General features: G+C 41.7%; 1 protein-coding gene across 1 annotated transcript in view; it reads right to left on the bottom strand.

Annotated features, from left to right (window-relative positions):
* The window catches only part of ATP8A2 (ATPase phospholipid transporting 8A2), a 1,954,943-nt gene that overhangs the window by 779,878 nt on the left and 1,155,127 nt on the right, over positions 1–19,938 (bottom strand). Inside the window, exon 27 of the mRNA XM_069202231.1 lies at positions 18,833–18,943. Within this exon, the coding sequence (XP_069058332.1) occupies positions 18,833–18,943 (111 nt within the window). The remainder of the gene's footprint in view (positions 1–18,832; positions 18,944–19,938) is intronic.

Below are 19,938 nucleotides of genomic sequence, written 5' to 3'. Positions count from 1 at the left end.
TAATAACATGAAATGAAGTTCAAGTTAGCATTTAGTTCTAATGCTAAATGCAATAGAGTGATATTATTTTGTCTGTCTATATTTAATCCATGATATTCTGGTACCACAACCTACATTGTGTCTTCAGCGACAAGTAACCCTTTCCAAAGTTTGCTTATTGTACAAACATATGCGAAATACAAGGACTTTCATGATTTGCTCATTGATTTAATGCTAGAGAACAACAAAACAAGTAATTGAATTTTCTGAATAGAATCCTTTACTTACTCTTTACAATTCCATGGGAAATTTTTAGGAAAGAAAACCTTTGCTGCTTATGTCTAATGAAACAATGTCGCTTTGGCCCAGCAGGTGAACCAGGATCCAGACAAAGGCTCCATTCTGCCAGGAGTTTCGTGTCAAACATATTTCTCACGGGTAAAACGTGAGGTGCTCAGGTGTTCAGTGGTGACAAAAATGACACCCCATGATTTTTCATTTGACAATTTCTGCTCCTTCCACTGTGCCAACATAGACTATAAGAGCAACATAATTTACAATAAATCATGGCTGTTTGTCATATCACCATATAATTTTAATGCTCAACACTTCAAACAGGAAATTTGTACAGATACTGTGCAGCAAGGCTGGACTGGCTGTACCGGCCATAAGGCATTTTCCTGGGAGGTTGGAAACACTTTTGTTACTGGGGGCTAGTTTTGTAGCAGTGCAGCAGTTTTAAAGCACAGCAGAGCTCCTTGTATATCCAAAAGCTTCCAGGCACCAATAAAATTGCCAAGATAACTATGGTGATTAATGCATTCGCTGGAGAGAGATCGAGGTTTTGACTTATCTAAGGTAGCAGAAAGGGTTAATAAGCCTACTGCAAAGAATGTGTACTATGCAGATCCCAGAACAGTATTTTATGTGCTGTGCTCAGTGGGATACTGCTTTTGTCACAGAGCTCCTTTTCTTACTATACAGTTCATACATTACAATCATAATCTAGCACAGTGAGTTATGAACTGCCATCAAAGAGTTGCATGCCAAAAGCATGGTACAAATTAGAAAGTTATGTTTTTCCCCAGCGTTTGAATATCCTAATTTTGCGAAAAAGGATTTGTTTGGGTAGAAATAAATAAAGTCAACCCTAACCAAAGTGTTACATTTGAATCCTGAGTTTATGCATCTCAGGACCAGTCACTCTTAAAAACGCCCACCAGTATGAATGACAAGTGATTTCTACACCTTGTACTCCACTTTGTTATTATTTTAGATACACTGATTTACACACATATGATTCACTGTCTCTGTATGTGTGCGTGATGTAAAGTGCCTGGACCTGGTCTTTTCTGATCGTCATCCCCAAACTTTTTGCCTTCCTCCTCCCTTTTTTACTGACTTTGTTTTTGATGGCTTTAGGACTCTGGGCAGGAACGTAGCTTCAGGGGGGTGTTACACCCCCCTAATAAATGCATTTTCTGATAAATAGTTGGGTACAGGTGCTTTCAGTTGGATATTGTAAGATGTCAGTCAGATTTCACCAGGTATGTTTACAAACACACATGCAAAAACACACACACTCTCTCCCTCTCTGTTTTTAAAGTCCTCAAAATACTGTGTATTCTCTCTTAGAACATCTACCAGTCCGCATTTGTCTCCCTGTCCACTGCACCCTTAGCCCCCTCTCATGCACCTTGCTTGTCGTATTATGTAGTTGAATGTTATATGCCTGCCTGATTGTGAGAAAATCTGAAGCTCACACTCCCTAAACCTACTGACTAAGCTATGCCCCTGATGCTGGCACTTTGCCACTGCTAACCAGTGCTAAAGTGCATGTGTTCTCTACTTATCCACATGGTAACATTGGCTTATCCACAATTGGCATATTTAATTTATTTACAGGTCCCTAGTAAAGTGCAGTAGCACCTGTGCCCAAGGCCTGTAAATTAAATGCTATTGGTGGGCTTGCAGCACTGATTGTGCCACCCACTGCAGTAACCCTTCAAACCTGGTTCAGGGCTGCCATTGAAGAGCCTGTGTGCGCAGTTGTAAACTGCTATGTCAACCTAGCAAGTTAACCTTCTTGCCAGGCCCAAACCTTCCTTTTTAATACATCTATCCACCCTAAGGTAGGCCCTTGACAGCTCCAAGGGCAGGCACAATGTATTTAAAAAGTTGGACATGTACTTTTAAGCTTTACATGTGCTCTTCACTTCTTAAATTAGTTTTTTTCACTATTGCAAGGCCATTCTCTCCCACGGGCTAATATTCCATTTTATAAGTGTAGTTTCAAATTGGGAAGCAAGAGGGCCCCCCAATTGCTGTTGTTCCGCCGGTCAGAACCGGTGCTTCCTATTCAACAAAAACCCATCACTGCCACAGGAGACATTCCTCCATGAAAGTTTTCCGAGCGCAGTGCACTTTATTAGTATAATTAGGGAATATGGAGATTTTATGGTACTCAAACCTGCCATTGTCCGTGTCTCTGGCCGGATGTAGGATAGAGTCTCTGTCTTTATAGTTCAGAATGTGGCCCACGGAGGGCCTGGCATAGGTGGGGCCACTAATGCCCAATGAGCCCTCTCCATGGCAAACATAGGAGATAATCCACTAGGCTTGAGGGTATCTATGAATCTTTCGGTGGCCCCTCCTTCCACACACTTCAGGAACCCCAGAAGGCGCACATTGTTACAGTGCAACCACCCTTTAGCATTCTCTACTTGTAGCTCCAGTGCCCCCGTCTTGGAAGTAACCGTGGTCATCTGTTTCTGCAGGGTAGCCACCTCCGCCTGGAGCGCCACTATCGATCCTCAGCCATGCAGACCTTACCGGAGAATGTGCAAAGCAAATTCACCTCTAGGTCCACAGTTTCAATTTTATTCTGAAGTGGCACCCGGGTGCCTTGAATGGTGGCCATTAGCTCTCCCTATGTGTGCTTGTCTGTGGAGGTGCCTGGGTCCCTATCCCCCTTACCCGAACCCTGATGCGTGAACCATTGCGATGGTGTGCAAATCTCTATGGTGTTGCCCTGCGGGGATGCAGAGTGCTTTTTCCTGCCCATGGGTGCATCCAGGGGGTCAATATACAGCTCAGCCCCAGAGCACCAAGGCCCCAACCAGATGCAAAGCAGTACTATCAGGCAGGCTCCCCTAAGTATGAATCAGCTCTGTGGGGGTATAAGTGGCCTAGAGGTGGCAGTCACCCTGCCTAAGAAGCCTCCAGAATACTCCAATAGGGCAGGCTCCCCCACGCTAGCCTGGCCGGGTCACACCAGCACACCACCCCCCGCCGGAGGCAGCGCAGAGCTCAACGCTCGAAGAGGGCCAGGTGCCGCAAGAAGTGATGAGGTGCCCTGACAAGAAGGGTTAATCCCAGCACCCTTTATAGAAACCGGTGCAAGGGCCCTCACTGAGGGGGACAGGGCCATTGTTGTCTCAATACCCAGTCCTCCTGTTGTAGATTGGCCCCTAGCCACAGTGTCCTCACCATGTCTTACCTCCTCTACAAGGGGCACTTGGCACGATGCTCAGGAGCGATGGGGACTCCCAGAGCGAAGAACAGGCCCAACTGCGACTGTCTCCTGCCGTGCAGGCCATGCAGGTCAAATCACCGAAGGTCTCACGAGGCCACACCCTCGCTCAGGATCTGCCCGGGGACCTCGTCTCTCCTGCCAGTCACATCTCCATGAGACTAAGCTGCCTTAGAGCCTCACCGCCCAGCCAGTTCTGGCTTTGCCTGGGTCAGCAGGATATGGGAGCTTGGGGTTTAGTCAGCAGAGGTGGCCAGAGCACGCCTGCGACCCCATCTCTCTGTCCGCAAAGCCGGTAAGGGCCCCTCTACGGTATTGGTACCGTCCCCGGTGTGGAACATATATCTACTGGAGCCAAGGTCCCTCCGCTTCTCGGGCAGTAGCACGTCGCATGTCTGTTGGGCCTCCGGCCTATCCCCGGTTCCCTCTCTGCAACTCACCTCCGTCCGACTCCTCGTCGGAGATTTTGGGCCAATGGGGGTGCTGGATGATAGTGTAGCAAAGTCAATTGTTGGGGATGGTGGGAGCCTCTTAGGTGCGTGTCCTGCTGGCCATCTTGCATGGCCAGACACCCCATCAGCTTCTTAAATAAGGATCAATGGAGGAGGACTTCCACCGGAGACTCCACACAGGGCATCTACTACGGTCCCTTGTACACTTACAACTATCGCTCAGAGTGACAAGAAAGAACTGTCCCCATCTGACATTGAGATACCATCTCTTTCACGTGGGAGGCAAATCCTATCCTGTTGTTCATTTGAAACCTTTCCCAGTTTGACTTTTAAGTATGCTAGAGCAACCCAACTTGCTCCCAGGTAAGCAATGACCCTCTCTAGCCTCTTGTCCATCACTTTCTGCTTTACCAAAATGACATTGTTCGTGGTAAGGTGTTTGGGCGTATCCACAACTGTGAAGCCTCGCTGTACCAGGCTACTAATATCAGGCTATTCCTAACCTAGTGTTAACGTGCACAGGGATAGAGATACACACTATTTTAATCCTCCTAACTAACATGTCATTAACTCACTAGAAAACAGCAAACACAAAGTTATATATAATCGAGGTGTTTTTATGAACTATTAAATAAACCCTCAGGCCAATAAGGTTGATAAACCATCTTTCTAAATCATGATTATATTCACCTTATGATTTCAGCAGTTTATTTCTTCTAAACTGACAAAGAACTACCAGACAGCTATTCAAAAACAAAGGTAAAGCCTCTATAAACCTCATGGGTAGCTGACAGAATCTCTTTTTCTTCACCCACAGATTCATCTCATCTAACTCCTCCAAACCTTTCTAATGACTCAAATGCATGTGGGTTGCAAAGGTCGCATGTCATTTGGGGGTTCTCTCTCTGTTGTAATCACTAGGTTTTGTATGTCTGGTTTTTTTAACACCGCAAAAAAGTGTAAACAAAAGATGGACAAGACCTGATTGTGTAAGAAGAATATATCAAAAATGTCATCCATTCCAAGAAAAAAACAAGTTCACAATGGCTGCGTTTGGATATTACCTATCTACAAATACAGTCGACTAAGTTTAGTACACAAATATAGAACAAATGTCTTGAACATTCAACAGGACATTAAAATGATTTCCTAACTCCATAAATAAAAATAAAGCTAAACTCGGACACTGAGTGTTCGTGTCTTGCTCTGCCTTTGTACATTGACAATAGCCTCCCTGAAGATGGGGGCTTCAGGATTTGACAACAACCTTACTCAAAAGATAAGCGGCAGGTCTTCAGCTCGTAAAAAGCACAACTTTGTAGTTCGCTAAGCATAGCCTGTATTAGGGTTACTCAACATTTGTCTGCATGGACCTTCTTATGTGTGTTGACTGCAAACCAAATATCCACATATTTGCCATATGTTACTCTCTCTCTGTCTAGCAGACCTCAAAGTACATGGGGTGCATTTTTGAAGAAATTGCTTACCTATTGCCATATATGTTGATGTTCAAAAGTTAATTGCAGAAGGATTCGGTTTGCAGTACTCTTCCACCCCAAACCATTGTGTATTGTTCTATCTGCTCCATTCACAACCATCCAAAAATAATAGCAATGGTATCCATTCACAATTAAACATTAGGGCATCTATGGCAACATTGAACAGTTTTGGAGCAAAAACTCATTCATTCCACAGTCCTTGCTGCACTGAAAACCTGTAGTTACCTTGTTGCATACCCCAAACATCACTCATCTTGTATTCTCATAATATGGCCTAAATGGCTCTCAGAAGGAATGGTCTGATACCCAAATCCATCAACTTCTTCCAAGGGGGCGCAGAATCATTGGAGTTTAGGGGTGTGTGTATTAACATGACGTCAGCTAAGAGCCCTCTCTTCTTTAAGTTCTTTGTACTTAACCTGTGGCAGGAGAAATCACTGATGAACCACGCCACTCCCTCCCTGTCACCATACTGGGCTATAACAATGACTCCTTGCTTTTCTACACACTCTTTCAGATGGCAGAAAAAGACCCCATAGAAGTAAAGTGATGATCAAGGTGGGAGACTGGGTCGTAGCTCACGAGATTGGGCAGGAGCCTTTTTGGTAGAAGAAGACAAATATTCTGTGTGACCAGGATGCTGAGGATCATCCCAGCTCCAACAGTGCATTGTAGCTCCACGCCCAATACAAACCCAGCCACTGGGGGTGCTTCAATAAATCAATGTGGGCACTGTAAAGACCAATAACTTTGGCTATCTTCTGCCTCTCTAAATTGCTCATGCCCTCATCTAATAATTAAAAATGTTACTATAGCCCTCTCTTCTAAATGATGAACCGGTGCAATGTGTTCTTGACTACTCAAATTAAGAACTTGTATAGCGTCCTTTGGACTTGACATGTCAGCAGGTCTAATGTGTATCAGGAGAAAAATAATGAAGTGGGTCTGTATCTGGTAAGTCTGAACAGAGTTTTGGGCTTGGGGAATAGTCTAGGAGACCTCAGGGAAGGATCTGTAAGGAGTCCAATTCATTTGGGACTTGGCAAATGATTAGGGTTTACCCTGTATGAAGAATAATTGTGGGAAAAGAGAAGTCGGTGAACAGACGGGAGCAGAGGAAGAGCCTGCAGTAAACATAAGGAAGGCAGAGAAGTAGATGAGGGAGTATAAATTGAGACGCAGCTTTAATCATTTGAGAATCAAAAGGTTCACAGAAGGCATAGGAGGGGTTGGGAGAGCCTAGACTTTCAGCCAGTGCATTGGTACAAACCATCGAGAAGATAAAGTGTGTCTGGGATGAAACCAGTAACGTGAACCGGTGGGAAACAGGAGCGTGGGAAAGGAAAAAAGGGGGGTCTGATGTATTTTGTCTCAGTAAAGACAAGATGAGAGCAAAGTAGTGTGTGGTAACATTAGCAAATATTATATTACCCTCCTGTAAATTATAGCAGAACCCTCTGCCTCCTGAGTGCAAGGTAGGAGGCTGATTAAAAAAATGTCTGGTTTCGTGACACAACACTAAAGTCTTTGTCCAGTAATGAAAATGCTGTGCACATATAACCTTTCATTATAATCGGGATGGGTAAAGCCAAGACTTACATCATGGCTTCGTCAATACTCCTCAACTGCTTCGTTTTACCAAACAGTTCTGGTTGAATTAGAAGAAGCATAGGCTGCCAATCTCTCACATTACCTTTGAAATTGGTCCCAATACACTTCTGCTTGAAATTAAGCTGGTTGAAAGCTTGTTTGTTCAACCTTGGAGACAATATGTCTCAGGAAAATGTCTAACTGACTATACAAAAGCAGTTTATAAAAATACAGGAATACTGTTAGCGGTTCAGTTTGTAAAGTATTTTCAATAATCTTCTTTATGCCAACAAAGGGAGAATAAATATGATTAAAATTATTGTGAAAATTAGATCTAAACATGCCTTGAGAGACTAAGTAAACTTCTCATTGAAAGGTAGCTAGATCATTTGCAGGCACTATTAAACATCAGTCCCTCATTGTTGAGTTGCATGAGTTCAACAGAAACTATGCAGGCTTTTAATGCATTATTACAAAAAGAGGTGATGCTTATTACATTTACCTCTAAAGAAGTCACAACAAATTTGCCAGAAATACTGGTAGAACCGGGGAAATATGATACAACTGTCTGTGATTCTGTGTTTCCCAGGGAAATATTTGGAGTTAAAGTGAATGTAATGTGGAATTACACCGCAATCGGTGTTTTTACACTGTTTGCTACATATTTTCCTCTTATTTCCCGGCACTGTTTCCTAAACCATATTTTACTAGGGGTTTCCCGGAGAAATGTGCATAGTGAACAAACACTCAGAAGTGTTTTTCTGCACACCTTGAAATCCTGATTTGGTTCCTAACTCAATTTAGCGGTCAAATCAGGATTAAGAATATTCTGAAAATTATTCCCTAGGACATTCAAAGTGCTTTTGTTAAGTGGGGGGTTGATTTCCATGTAGAAATCAAACACTTATTTTACAATGCAGAAATATTGAGATTCGAACATCCCAATCCTTGTAGCACTGAATTTTTACAGTTTTCTTTCAGGATGTGATTCTTGCAGTAATGGACAGAAAACACGACCAAAATATTTGAGTGTTTAAATCTAAAAATACAGTTGCAGTCCTAAAACTAAGTAGGTTTGGTAAATGACTTACAACCTTAATTTAGAGTTGGTGGATGTCCTGTTCATCCTACTTAAAATTTAAATATAATTTTTTGCGCTATAAATAGGACTGATCGACCTCTTATTCTCGGATGACTTACATCCACATAACTCTAAATAAAGCCATTAATTTTTTGGATTGTGGTTTACCAAGGCCTTTCATTTTATCTAAAAACATACATGCTATGCATATTTACAAGAGCTTTCAGACAGTCCTCTTTATTCATTGGTCCACTGTAGTGTCATGCACATTGTACTTCCTTCCAGCACAGCATACTGCATAAGCATAGGGTCAGCCCACTTCAGCCATTGGCTTACATAAGTGATAGCATTCTGCTCTTGTAGAATGTGTACATTCACACTAAAAGTAGTTCTATTGTGTGTCAGGGACCATTGGTGCAATGTGCTTTACGTTAAAAAAATATACATTTTGGCTCTTTGGCAATGCTGTATTTCATACTGTGCGAGCCTTCAGACAAAACATTCAAACACAAAATAAACATTAGCATTGACAAAAGGGCAGCAGCCAACATCAGGCATACTGGCTTTACAATACTTGTCTAAGTTGTATTTGGCAAGGTATAACACATATGCTGTTAACACTATCGTTACCCACATAAATGCAAGTAGGGAAACAGAATCCAATTACAAAACTGGGACACTGGCCAATCAGAGCACTTAAGTGAGCAAGGCAGCACATACGAAACAAAGGAAAGGTGTAGTAGACCCCTATTCAAAGCTGCTCACTTGCTCCCATTGAGTTTGTGAGTGCACAGTCAGATGCCAGTCGGAACAGTTCAGCTTCTAGGTACATACTGACCTGACGGTTCAGAAGATAGTTGTGATTTCAGGTCATTCCACAATCTGGGGACCATCACTATCACTGATCACCATCTGTGGTTTATTCTGCTGAATTCTTGTTCATAGATCAAGTAGGAAGAGGATGAAAGCTGATTTTTCTGATCTGCTAAATGTACGTGCTGGCATCTAGAGGAAGTGAGATAGTGTGGCCCAGTCTCTGTTGTGTATGATGCAAAGAAATTTGTATTTAATTTTTCACTGCACAACAATACAGCAAATGAGTTCAAGCTGTCTCGAGGTCTGGTGGCTCAGTGGACAATCATTGTTTGGTTCACTGAACTTTTGAGTCCCCCCGCAGGGGGTTCTAGAAGTTCCACAATGTTCTACTGAATGTAGGGGTGGTAAGGGCTTCTGGAATGGACACTTTTTGGAAAATGTTGAAGATCTACTTTGCTTGGTTTGGATCCTCATTAACACGCTTAATGATGTAGGCCTCCTTTGTCCATTTGATGGTTTTGTGATATGCCCCACTGTGCACCTCATCAGTGACAAGGTTTAGTTTTTTCCCTTCTCCCCCATCCATTTCACCTTTGTCCCCCTGGTTGATCATTAGTTAGTGTTTTAGCTTGTAGTGTGAAAGTTTGCCAACTTTGTTCAAAATACTGAGTGAAGAAGATCAACTACAGTATGTGGGTCTGGTGTGTTCTATGATTTCAAACCTACTACTTAGTCAAGTATTTTAACCTTTGCTGACTTGTTTAACTGGCATGGGTTTCACTACAGAATTCGCATAAGTAAGACAGTAGTGATCAATGAGACATTCAACCATAAATGGGGATGTAAAGTTTGGTTAGTGGTTTCAAATGATATTTGTGATCAGTAGAATGAGACTAGAGGGTGTAGGCAGGGCCAGTCACTACTTGGTGAAGGTCTTCCTTTTCTCTAGCTGTTTTGTTGCTTACTTTTTGTCAAATCAGCATATTTACAAATTGAACTGTACCATGATTAAGGTTTTCCTGGGGGTAGTTTGTTGGTGCAAGTCAATTTTCATGATTTTGCAATGGAAACAAGTTCCAATTTTGTTGTGGATGAAGAACTTTGGTAAATAATGAACTGAATGTCTTACCACAATGAGAATCCACTCATTCAAAAGCCAATCAATTTTATGCATGCCAGTTGACGTGACTATATTGAGGTGATCTTTTATGTACTGTTTCACTTTTGCTCTCGGAAGTTGATGTAGCAGGAATCAAGAAATAGGGAGCAAACAGTCTTTAACACATGCAACAGAAGCATTTCAAATGCGAGTTATGTACAGATGGCATTACTAAGTTGGTCAGTATTTCTAAATTGATCAAAGAAGACAACACCCAACTAGACATTTCCCTGTAGTTTTTACTGAAATAAACAGCACATGTTTTCAGTTTTACTTCTCTGGGAAAGGATGGATTTCTCTTTCCAAAGGTTCCTATGTAAAGGGAGCAAACAATGATTCTCAAGTTCTTATTAAGTAAATAAAAGAAAACGAAACTGTCTCTTTTAGGAAAATCCAACCCCTTAGATTAACACTCACCTTGCAAGGCTGAAGAGAAATGCTGGACTGGGTGATCACTGAAAATGCTTTGAAAAGCAGTCTGTCTGGCTCAGCTATGCTGTATAATAGTACATATTCTCGGGTGACCTGCTGAATACCCACCTGTAATTGCACCTTCATGGCTCACTCTCAGGTGCCAATCTGGGGTTATGCAACACTCACGATTGATGGTCACTAGATTCATTTGAAGACTGGTCAATAAAAGGTATTCTCTAACCTTATCAATTCGGGCAGACAGGCTAGTCAGGACATTTGAGTTGAGTTCACATTTACCATGATCAAGAGTGTAGATACATGCAACTGAAACATAGCTCCAATCCACATATGTACTCCTTGAGGTGGAGTAGGCTCACAGGAGTCATATCAAGACAATGCAATGTGCTGATGAAGGAAGTACACTCTAAACCAACATGAAATCTTCACATTGACAAATAGCAAGCTAAACTCTCCAAAATCGAATTGGACAATGACTGGTCATTTTTACTGGAGACCCATGAAGCAAGACCTATGTTCAGCTTCTCCAATCTACTGCATAACTGGAATTGGTGCCTTTTAAACTATGATGAGCTAACCAGAGCCATGCACCCAAATGCTGGCGATGCGAGGATCCAAATGAGGATGTAGTACACTTGGTCTGGTCCTGTGGGGTCCTGTAGACATTCTGGCAAAAAAGTGGAATCCACAATGAATGCTACAATTGTTATCACTTTTTCCTTTCTCTTATTCTCCAGTATAATTACACAATGTCGTAGAAACTCTAGATATCAATCACTATTGAAAGAGTTGGGTCAATATGGCCTTGGCAGCAGCTAAGATGTGTTTCCTGAGATGACAGAAGTTGTAGTTCCCTCCTACTCACAATATTTGGCTCAATGATATAACAGGAATACCAGTTCATAACAGAGTTATCTGCAGACTGATGAACCAACAGCACCTCGTCAAAACCATCATTGCAGGCCTTGAGATGTAAACTTTAGGATTTTTGGGTGTAGTTATTTTGTGAGCCAACCTGCAGACACTTAAAAATGTATCTTGCAGGTTTGTACTTTGCTGTCCCACATACTTATTTGTTTGTTTCCTACCTTGACACAGCACGATGTCTGACCCTTACTTGGCCCTTTCAGTCTACCTTTTGAAATTTGCCCGTCTTAAAGACATGTCTCCTGAATGTTAATGATTTGTTCATTGAAGCTGCTTGAAGCCTGGTTGTATGGGCAATATTCAATCATTTCCCCTCTTTCCTCAATATTATACTCTTATCTCTTCAGGAATGTCTCAGAAGCTCAGATGTGATGGAGATGAAAGCCTTACATCACTCTGCATCTTCTCAAGAAAACTCCTTGTTTGGCTGGCCATGTAGGCGAGACAGCAGAGGTATGAGGTGGTGTTATGCTGTACACAGTGAACTTGAACACAATAAAAATGAGGGAAACATCTAAACATAACTTAGTGGAGGGCTTTGGCGTGAAAACAAGTGAGAATGCCTTACTAATACTCAAATGAAGCAACAAACACCTAGAAAGGTATTAGTGTTGACGAACTCACACCAGAGTTGAATAGACCCCCAGTGACTATAGCTTCCACTGCAACCCTTTGCAGCTTATTGCTCTCTTTCATAGTGGAAACCCCATTTCGAAACTAGGTTTCCCATTATGGATGGTCAGCTCAATCAAAAGATTTAAGCTTGAGCTACACCTGATGAATGACTTCACTGGAAACATCCCTCACTCCCTAGAGGTCCATCGCCCTAAACATGACGGGAATTCCACACTATCCAATGGCTTAATAGCTTCGGGCACAGATGCAGCTAATCAAACACAATTGCACAAGATTTATCAGTGATTTGGTGAAAAGGAAACAAAAGCAGCGCTCTCGAATTCTGTCACTGTAAATTTGTTTACCCAATGGAGAGAGTCTACCTGCTTTCCAAACGTTTCACTCCCCTTTTACTGGTTTCTGCAAGCCTCTTTTCTCTTGCTCCCTCACAAGAGTGTCTTGGAGAATACTGACAATTTCAAAGAGGTGGATCTTTTTGTTCTTGAGGCCATTTTTATCCAGTTTGAAGTAAATATTTTCCTTCCTTTTCCTTTTTAATGTTAACTGCCTGATGCACCCCTTTTTACGGTCACCTCTTCTTATAGTTTTTTTTTACTCTGGCCAGACTGTCAAAGTAAGCCTTACACCCAAATTGTATCTAGCAAAAGAAGGTAAGTTGCCCACTGACTTAAGAAGTATTTAAACATTGCTTTGGGTACCGTACTTAGTGTATCTCTCATAGGTCTCATATGCTCCGTGGGTGGACAGCGTCACAACGCGCTTGTGCATTGGATCATAAATATATTAGGCATGATTGCTCTGTTAAAACTAGGGGGTCAGATTGTTGCAGAACCTAGTGGTGCACACACTGACTGTAAAGGAAAATTATAAGATTTCCCAGCAGCAAAAGCAACTACACCAACTCTACGTGGAACTTTGTGGGCTGGACTAGAAGGGTGTCCACCATTTCAAGCATCTACTGTATTTTTGCTGTATTTCACAGCCATATATGTACCACTAGGTCTGCTTATACAAAAACAATGTGGTAGCTTCACTTGGGGGTCCCAAACACCTACCTCACTTCCTATGAAGGTAAGGAGTACTTAGGGCCCTGGTAATGCCTTGTGAGCAGCTAAAGATTTCTCAATGCTCTAACTACAAATCTGCTTTGATAGATGCATGTTTGCATGCAAATGTTAACGTAATTATTTGCAGACTGCAAGTTGTGCAAGCTGTTTGTCGCTGTGACACAAAAATATCAAGCCAAAGCTGTGTCATAGTAACAAGCCAAATATCATGCAAACACATGGAAGCCATACTTCTGGGTCTTCTAAGCAAAGAACAACTTCTGCGCTTAGCAGTGATAGAGCCCTCTTCCAAATGAACTTCCATCCCTTAGAGGAGAAACGCAATACCCTAAAAAGATTTCTTCAACGTGCATTGTGTTAGAATTAGTTTTCCAATTCTTACTCAGATTTTGATGACATTACGTGAAATGCGATTATGTACAGTATATTTCAGTTGCCATTCACTTTAGGCTCACACCTTTTAGTTGGACTGTTTTATATGTTTGTTCCACATTTTTGTTAATTTGAAGCTAGAAATTCAAATTCATCTTTACATACACGCCTATATGGTAATATGGAAGCTGGAGCAGCAAGTGTCTTACCACTTTGTAGAAACCATTAGTTTGCTAAATCCAAGATCATATTGGGAAACCAACTCCATCACTCATCGCATCAAAAACTTGTCTTTCCCTCTCACTCTGAAAAACCTTCATTCATTCTGGGTTCCTCTATTCCACTTCATGCTATTTTCGCACATTTCTCCTGCGGAAAGCTAACTTGGAGGTGTGGCTTCCTGTTCAATCTCTAAAGATGTTCTCCACACTGCCTCGTGCTCTATTTTCTCCATCCCTCGCCTACTTTTCACCACCTACATTTTCGAATATTACTGCTTCAAATATATATAGCCCTGCTATTTCAGATTTTTGAGGGCCTAGTGGAGAACCAACTACTTCTACAACTCTAGAAGCAAAACTCCATTATTTGACTGTGTTACATTCACAGTACTGGTAACCATAACATTCTGCATTGTTTTATCCACCCTTACTTCAGACGCATCATGCTGTATCACATAAAGAGAGCACTGGACCCTGTGGCATTAAGTTGTGACAGAGTCTGCCCCAGTGTTGGGGTGACTGATGTCTACAGTAGTGAAGGACCTGGAGCAATGCTATTTTACTATCTTAGATAGTGGCAAATGGTTGCTTTTCACAGGAACATTCAAGGCATATGCTGCTTTTGAATATAATATTAGCAGCATGTGTTGAAAAACCTAAAGTAAATAAGTAAAGAATAATGAAACAACCAGTGCCTGATTTGTAAAATAGAGAGTCCCAGTCCCCAAATCTCAGTTCACACGCTCAGTGCAATTAAAAGCCAGTGTGCACAATGCCAAGGCTGAGTGGTCTTGAATTCACCTTATGCCTCTTTAATTCACTACCATACACTCACAACCCCCTTGACGCCACTCTTGCAGTTTGCTGCTTTCTCATTTTGTGACAGTTTTTCCAACTTTCTCTTCCTCCGTCTTTCCAATTTGTGTGTTTTACCTCTCTTGAAGTATTTGAAGGAAAAATAAGTACCAGTCCCGATAAATGAGTGCCGGTGTCCCCTACCAGTAACCATTGGCTCAAATTAAGCACTGGAAATAATTTATACAAAGCAACACATGGAAAACATAATAGGGCACATTACAACAAAACAGCACAAAAACAGAGCAACACAAAAAAACTCATCACCATCACTAGAAAATGTCACTCCACAAATATGCACAAATGTTCTTGTCGCACACTACCACCTCTAGATTTCTGTTTTTATAATAGTTGGCAAAAGGTGTTTGGAACACATCCTGCTTTAACTTCCTACCATTGACGTGAAACAGTGCCAATCATAAATGGTGTGTGATCCCGGCTACAATCTAAAATGTTGGTTTCAGTTAATTTTGCATATGTCATCTTAATCAGATTTCTTCACTGGAAATCATTTGAGTCAATGGTGTTCATACCCAGTACTTTATTTGAGCAGGTGTTTGCCATGGCACCAGACGGTCGGTAACTTAAGTGTTCAGCCACCCCTATGGGTTTCATGACAATTGGACACAATTGAGGTTTTTGCATTTATGGATGCAGTAGTCTTTGATGTGAAATAGTTTTATTCTGTGCAGTAAAGAACCACTACTGATGCCAGCATTGCTGTTAGTCGGAAACATGTTTTCCTTTAAAAAATGGCACTACTAACAGAGAATAGGGACATTTGTGACACCCCCGCTGCTTTAAGATTTGAACAGGTCACTGTTAGGCCTGTCAGCCTAAGAGTGGTCTTTCCCAAAACGTCTCACCTGCTTACCTCCTCCCTTTTCTGTATTTTTCTGTTGGTCTTAGGACTCTGTGCACTTTACCACTGCTGACCAGTGATAAAGTGCATCTGTTTCTCCCCTAAAACATGGTAACCTGGGTCCATACACAATTGGCATATTTAGTTTACATGTAAGTCCCTTGTAAATCATGACCTGTCACATAAATGCTAGTAGTGGCCCTGTAGCACTGATTGTGCCACCCACACAAGTAGCCTTTCAAATCTACCTCAAGCCAGCCATTGCAGGGCCTGTGTGTGCAGTTTACTGCCACTTCGACTTGGCATTTAAAACTACTTTCCAAACCTCAAACTCCCTGTTTATTACACATATGTCACCCCTAAGGTAGGCCATAGGTAGGGTGCTGTGTAAGTAAAAGGTAGGACATGTACTTTTAAGTTTTACATGCCCGGGTAGTGACAAGCAACCAAATTGATTTTTCACAACTGTGAGGCCTACTCCTCCCATAGGCTAGCATTGAGAATTCTTTAATACACCTTTAAGCTGTAATTCCTGATTGGAAAGGATTAGCTGCATCATGTTTTATATCTTTGGCATGGTAATGATAAATCCTCTCTAATGGTGTATGCTATTTTAGAAATGCAATTTTTAGAAAGTGGGCATTTATCTGCTCTTCCTGCTCTGCGTGCCTTGCAGCCTGTCTCCAATACACATCTGGGGTAGGTGATCGCTACACTTTATGCATTTTCTCTAGACAGCAACAAACACAGGAAGGATGGGTGTAACAGGGAACTCATCTGCATTCATCTACATTATGATACCTCTTCCTGGGCAGGAAGAAGGAGGGGGAGCTGACACTTACACCTGAATAGGGAGTATCATTCCACACACAAATGGATGATTACCCCCTACTGATAGTTTGGGAAAAAGGCCCTCTGTGCACTTTATAGACCCTTCTTGGAAGTCACCCCCACTTCAAAGGCACTTCTGGATATAATTGCTGGGCCTCTGACCCTACCAAGAGAGTTCACTACTAGACCTGTGAAGAACTCTGCCAGAAGTAAGGACTGTTTGCTACAAAGATTGCCACTTTGTTGGACCTGTTGCCCTAGAAGGACTTCTTTATGCTTTGATGAGCTGCCCTGCTGCTTGCTGATCTCTGCCCTGTTGAGGACAATAACTGGACCCATCTCATCTGAACCCAGAGGGACTCCAAGGGCTTGTTAGCTTGCCCCTTGTTCTTCTGCAGTCTTAGGGACAATAAAGACTGCCTGCAACCAGCACCTGGGCTCTGACTGATGTGAGTCCTGCTCTGCCAAGTGGTGCCAATCAGTCCTGGGCCCTTGGAAATGGGTATCTGTGCTGCAAACCAAGAAGATCAATGCATCAACAATGTTGTGCTAATCAGAGCCAGTGCATTTCAACTCAACACTGATGCATCGCCCACGCTGCTGAAGCAGAGGAAACAGCATCACCAACATTGTGGCGCATCATTCTCAGATTCCGATGTATCTTTGACTCTGCGCGGCTCGATGACAATGCCTCAATGCCCATCGCTTCTGGACTTCCACGCTTCCTCCACGCTGCACAGCTTGGAACTGATGCATCTCCTACTTCCCCATGCTCAACAGCGATGCATCTCCTCCTCTGCTCCACGCATCAAGACCTCCACATCGACACTTTTTTTATCCAAGGTACTTTTTCAGCAGGCCTGCGTGAGTCCTATCGCCGGCCTGCCCTCAATTGCAGTCGGCCTGAACTTTGGATTTACCCCAGTCTAGGGTGACCTAATGTAACCCATAGGCGCTATTGTCTTCTAAGCACTACTTTTTGATTTATTCTTGAAAAATTCATATCTCGACTTCTACTTATTAGATTTTTGTTGTTTTGGTCTTAATTTACTCATAAAGCTCTCCCATTCCTGCTGGCTCTTACCCTCATTCTATTTAGAGCCCGCTAATGCTATTGATTTGCTAGCATTTACACAATTACACTAGGAGTGGAATGACAAAAGGCACCATTTATAAAGTTGTTTTTAGATAAATACATGTTACTACTAAACATTTAGGAGTAAGCTACACGTACATTAAGAGTAAGACACAACTCGCACAAAGCTTTGTGAATATGGCCCAACATAATCAGAATTTCAGCATGTGTTGAACTTCATCTACTCTTGACTATGTTTGTAATACTAAACTCTTGAACAGTCCCACGTTCTGACCCGAGATCAATAGTATGTACAATGGTAACAAACAATTGTAACCTAAGACGCAAGTTTTGTAAAAAAAAAAAACAATAAGAGAAGAAATTAGTAAGAATAAGACCTATAAATAATTTTCAATAGGTTATTCTGTTAGCTGCAGGTATATAATTTTTTAGGCAAGCAAAGCAGGATGTCCAGAAAAGAGGGTGCTGGCAGGAGTGCATCTAACTTTATTTTTCCCAAAAATAATGGGAACTAACGGAGTAATAATGAGTCTCATTCATAAACTTTGCTGCCTCTCGCTGAATCAAGGCAGATGCTGAAGGTGAACCCAATGATACAGAGATCAAAGGCAAAGGCTTTCTAGAGCTGTATTTAGAAGCTGTAAGTAGCAGCTTAGGATCAGGAATGTACAAAAAGACTTTCTCCCACAGCCACACATAACTGCAAGCTTTACAGCAACAAGTCCTTAACAATGCCAGACTACTGTTTGATGTGAGAATATGCTAAGGCGGTAATGTTCTACTGTGCTCAATCCAGTTAAGAACTTTAGCCAGGGAGAAATCCAGTCTGCCTTCCAAGCACAAAGGCAGCTGCCCGCATGCAGCAAACAGAATCCAGGCATTGTTTTTATACACATCTCGAAAGTACAGTGAAGACTGTTCTCCAATTACATTCTGTGCTGTTTTAGCATGTGCACCAGCACTATTGGGCATCGGTTTAGTTTGGGACATTTGTCTGGACTCAGCCTCCGGGTTGATTTGGTAGAACCACATCGTGCTAGCAAACTGCACAGAAGAACATCCAAATGGAATATTGCACAGCTGGCATATCTCAATAATATGAATACCAGTGATATACTGTGCATGGGCTATATCTCAATAGTATACATCCAAATGCAGCATTACACAGATGACCTACCACAACAACATAGAAACAAAATATCAGACAACTTACCTGCGTCAATGATACAACTCTGAATGTACTATTGTGCAGCTAAGGTAACTTCAAATGTAACATAATGCAGCTGACTTACCTCAACTGTATAAAGAGAAATCTAAAATTATACAGCTGAACTACCTTGATAACATACATAACATATATAATATTACATAGCTGAGTTAGGTCAACAATATACATCTAAATGTAATATTACACAGCTTACTCACCTCAATAATATACAAAACCACGTTCTTGTAGAAACAGTATAAGATGCATTTTGTGACACGATTGTAACTGCAAGCTCCGTGAACTAATAAAAGTTTCTCCAAGTAGGAAAACTGTGGGGAGAAAAATGTGTTTGAGTAAAGATATTTGAAACATAACAAGTCACACTGTTACTGATTTTGTGCACCAAATTATTAATCAAGCGTAACTGCCTGCCCTACAAGTATGAGCTGGAGCTGTAGGAAGAGGTAGGGCAATTAACAGCTGTAAATGCCTGACAGCAAGTGAGCTATAAGGCATTACACCAGTCCCCTCCAGAAAACTGAGGGTAGCAGTGAAGAATATAGGCTAGGATATACCCCGAGCATAAAGTTGGAAAACGTGTTTGCAGGCCCTTTACTACTTACTTTCTTTTTCAAATGATTGTGTCATTTATAGAGTAATTTGAGGAGCACTAGCTTATAAGATGTCATCAGTGATGTCATCAACTATGTTATTTAACATATGATGAGTGATGTAATATGCAAGGTCATAAGCAGCGCATGGATGGGCAATAAGGTGTAGTTAGATCACTAAACTATAACTGGTGAATTTCAATGTTTTTTGGTTTGTAAGCGTTCGTTTTTACCTCATTTCATTATTTAATTAAGGTTAAGGTGTGTGTGTTACTTTTCACTAATTGACGTTTGCCAGTTATGGTTAGAATCACAATTCAAAAGTCGCACAACAATTCACAAGTTAAGGTTAGAGTTATAATCCATTTTTTCTCCACAATTTTTTCTTAATAACTGTTATCACAAATGACCACCTACATACTTTTTAAAATGTATTTTTTACTGATATGATTTCTTAAAATGTGTGTTCATCTTCTCTTCCTATTTTTATATTTTTGTTCACCATGCCCTATGTAGACTTTGGACTTCACGCAAACTTTAGGTGTGGGTTGACCTACTACTGTTCTCTACTCGACACCTGTGAGCACTTGCAGAATTTTACTCTAACTGACTCTGAACTGGATCGCTCCCATCTGAGCCTCATTGCCTCTCTCAAGTTGTGAAAGCGGGAGCCATTCCCTGGTTGTTCCACTCCTTTGCCTCTTCCTAGCTTC

This window comes from Pleurodeles waltl, chromosome 8 (assembly GCF_031143425.1).
Source record: "Pleurodeles waltl isolate 20211129_DDA chromosome 8, aPleWal1.hap1.20221129, whole genome shotgun sequence".
Classification (NCBI taxonomy): Eukaryota; Metazoa; Chordata; class Amphibia; order Caudata; family Salamandridae; genus Pleurodeles; species Pleurodeles waltl.
The sequence above is the reverse complement of the archived record's forward strand: the minus strand, read 5'-3'. Positions and strand labels throughout refer to the sequence as shown.